Raw genomic sequence first — 3,765 nt, forward strand, 5'->3', positions numbered from 1 at the left:
TATATTTAAAGTGAGTTTTTTGGGCAGTGTAGAGTAGGGCTTGTTGTTTGTCATTTCTCCGATCACAAATGCAGACATGGTTTTATGTTTAGGCGGCACGATGCAACGCAACACGTAAAAAGACAGTATAAGTAATTATAATCAGTAATTATGTCCCCACTGGATGCAACAAATGCCTCGTTTATAATGGGTTTTATTGGTTTTGTCTCGTTGCGCCGGGACAAGGCATCACAGTATGGTAAGGGGCGTAACATTTCCGTCAATTCGGCCAATCACTGCTCACTAGCTAGCTGGCCAATCAGAACACACCTCGCTTTTCAGAACAATGAGCTTTGTAAAAATCGACGCGTTTCAGAAAGGCGGGGCATAGAGGAGAATCAATAATGTACAGTATGTGGAAAATAATGTGTTTTTTGAACCATAAACTGCATAAACACATTTCATTACACCAAATACACAAAATAATGTTCTTTTTAGCAACGTCATATGACCCCTTTAACACATCCCACCGCTGTATGGCCAGATGAGACGCAACCTACGTTTTCTCGACTGGATAACCAGTCTCGCTAGTAAAGTTTTGATAGATGAAGACTGCAATCAAGGTAAAGACGATTGCGGTGTCGTACAGGAGTCGTACAGTACTAAGTACACGTGAGTCCGTTATAGTAATGCGTGTATGAGTGCTCTTGATGCACTGATCGCACATTGTATTTAGGCACAGACATTTCCGTACATTCACGTTGTTTCCACACACGTTCACGATAATATTTTGATTTGTCATGATTATGTTGCTGTGTTTAGTTATACTGAATGGACCAGTGTACTGTAGTAGATATATTCAGTCAGCAGGCGGTTGGTTAGGTTTTTATTTCTCATTTCCATGTGGTCCTCTTCGGTATCGCAACTTGACTTCTCTAAAATGTAAAAAAGCTCTTTGCTGTTGCACTGTACACATCATATAAAATTCAGATTTTTTTTTCTTTCATATGTTCTTATATGGGCTCCTTATCATTTGGTTCTTTGGTGTCCTTTTGGAGTTTCTACGTGTCCTTTTTTGGAAAGACATCTAAACTGATCTTGAAAAAAGCTTGCAGAAAATACCGATTTTTGACAATCACCCTTCAATATTTTAGTTTACTTTACTGGATATAGCAAATGATGACAAAATAAACATTTGAATCTCTCAGCTGCAGCGCATCATCTGTCCATTCCGCCACTCACTCACATCGCGCGATATGTGAAGGTGTAAGGCTCATATGTGTGATTTGTCCATGTCCCGAGACCCGAAATATCTGGACGAAATGCTTTCAATAAGGTGGATTGTTGGAGATTTTGTATGGAGGCAGCGGGACACCTCCCCATAGTTCGGCGTAGAGTCTCTCTGAAGAGTGCGCGAGAGACCGACACCAGAGTTGCCGCGGCACGGATTGAGGACCATCTGCTGATTTTCCCCAACAATCTGTGTTTTAGAGGGATAACCGATTCTCAAACGCGTCAGTTTCTGGCAATAAGAGCTTTTAGAGCTTTTCTGGATAACATACTACAATACTGCTTGTTTCGTGCGGGTCGCTGAGAGCTGAACTACACCACCAGGTGCCCCTGCTTAATCACTGGATGACAATTAATACTGCAGAATGTGTTCCTCTCCTTTTGGACTGCTCTCAATTGCATCTAGTGAAATATTTGCTCGGGACCACACAGGATGAAATGGACATCAGCACTGCAATAAATTAGCCAAATTGAAATTCAGCGAGAAGTCTCATCTGAGCTATAGGAGTACATACATTTATGTATTCTGATTAAATCAGACAACGTTTGTTAGATCGCCTGGCATCTCACACTGACAGTGTGAAGTCTGGAATACAAGAATAAATGAACCTGAGTGGACAGACAGAGAATTAACAATATCCAACATGTTTAAACGGGGTAAGTGCAATTTAGAACTTTTATTCCTTTTTAAATATACATAAGTTGAATTTTGATTTGAAAAATATTTATACTTAAAAATAGATTTAAAAAAAAAAAAAGATTCCTGCTGTTTTTAAATAGACATAAGTTATACTTAAATATTTCCCCTTTAAATAAAAATAAATAATAATAAAAATTAGAATAATATAATCTTGTGCTGAATCACTGCATGCTAGTTTTATTTAATTTATGATTTTTTACAAATAATGAATTAAAAAAATACATTTATTTTTTATTTTATTTGTTTCTATTTGAGCTGTTCTTCATTGAAAATGTACTGTTTTTATCATAAAGATGCTTGCAGTATTTGCAAAAACTATGAAGTGTTATTGTTATATTTATTTCTTTATTTTGAAAAAAAAAAAGTTGTTTGAAATGGAAAATGACAGAGGTTTTTATATATACATAAAACAAAGATGCTTGTTGCAGAAGGTGTTGTAAGTTTATGTAGCAGGCTGTTACGTTGTTACAGCTCTCATACATGATCATTTTCTCAGAATCATGTGGTAACTGCCCCCGGGTAAGCTCCGCGTAAAGCAGATGTGTTTAAAATATTCATCAACATATCATGAAATATTTTCTTAAGATGCTAGTGGTGGGTGCCGCACTGCAGTTTATGGCCAGTTTTTCATCAGAAAGCATTGTTCTGTCTTCCTGGCTCCAATATATTTCTCTTGGTGGCTTAAACAGGTTTGGCTCAGACAGTCTGTCACATTTATTTATGGACAATGTTTATGATCAAATGATGAAGTGTAAGGGGTGAATGGTAAGTCGATAGATGAACTGGTTAGTGCTGAAGATGTCAGTGGGAGACACTTGAATGACCTGCAGATTATTGCAAAGACTGGTCAGTTTGTTTTCACTAGATCGGTGGTTGTCAGTCCTGGTTCTTGAGTACCAAAGCAGTTGAACCTTATTTAACACACCATCAGCTCATTAGTAGAGGCTCCAGGACCCGAACAGGGTGTGTCAGATAAGGGAGACATCTAAAATGTGCAGTGCCAGGATCAGAATTGACCACCACTGCACTAGATCAAATCATACATGGTTAAACAGATCAGAAATATGATCTTACTGCCCAGTGTTTATTAGGACATTTCCCTTGCCCCATTTACTGCACATTTAATTGTCTCCAGACCTTTTGCATGGCACTATCACAGACGCTCAAGCTCTCAGGTTGCTGACTACATAACCATATAGTGAGTCAGTCTGGAAAACCGAATTTCCTCGGAGGAGGCCCACAGCTTAATGCAGAGACAATTGTTATTTCAAAAGACTTGGAGTAGGAACAAAACACACCCATCAAGCCCCTCACAGCACACTAAAGACCTCTCATGAATGCCTGTGAGGAGCCTGTGGTGCAGATATGAGAACAGTGGGTTGGTTTTGAACTGATTTGGGTCTGATTTTCATTTACCTCAAAGTACACTGCTACAGTGTAGTTTTGCAGTCTTTTTTTTTTGGAGATATTTGGTCTCGCATATTTTGGGACACACTGTATTCATTTCTTTTATAATTCTGCAGAGTTGTAACTGCAGATGAAAAGTTTTTGTGAATATTACAAACTACCATTCAAAAGTCTGGGGTCAGTAAAACTTTCAGATTTAATTACGATTTAAAAGAACTGAATTTTCAGGAGCCATTACTTCAGTGTCACATGGTCCTTCAGAAATCATTCTAATATGCTGATTTGCTGTTCATAAAACATTTCTTCTTATTATCATTGTTCAAAACAGTTGTGCTGCTTAATATTTTTGTGGATTCTTTGATGAATAGAAAGTTCTCTATATATATATA

General features: G+C 37.8%; 1 protein-coding gene across 1 annotated transcript in view; it reads left to right on the forward strand.

Moving 5' to 3' along the window:
* The first annotated feature begins 1,808 nt into the window (after window positions 1–1,808).
* Window positions 1,809–3,765, forward strand: part of LOC107685061 (reticulon-4 receptor-like 1) — a 163,334-nt gene continuing 161,377 nt past the window's right edge. Inside the window, exon 1 of the mRNA XM_016481515.1 lies at window positions 1,809–1,926. Within this exon, the coding sequence (XP_016337001.1) occupies window positions 1,914–1,926 (13 nt within the window). The 5' untranslated portion in view covers window positions 1,809–1,913. The remainder of the gene's footprint in view (window positions 1,927–3,765) is intronic.

Source organism: Sinocyclocheilus anshuiensis, unplaced genomic scaffold, assembly GCF_001515605.1.
Source record: "Sinocyclocheilus anshuiensis isolate Anshui unplaced genomic scaffold, SAMN03320099.WGS_v1.1 scaffold914, whole genome shotgun sequence".
Classification (NCBI taxonomy): domain Eukaryota; kingdom Metazoa; phylum Chordata; class Actinopteri; order Cypriniformes; family Cyprinidae; genus Sinocyclocheilus; species Sinocyclocheilus anshuiensis.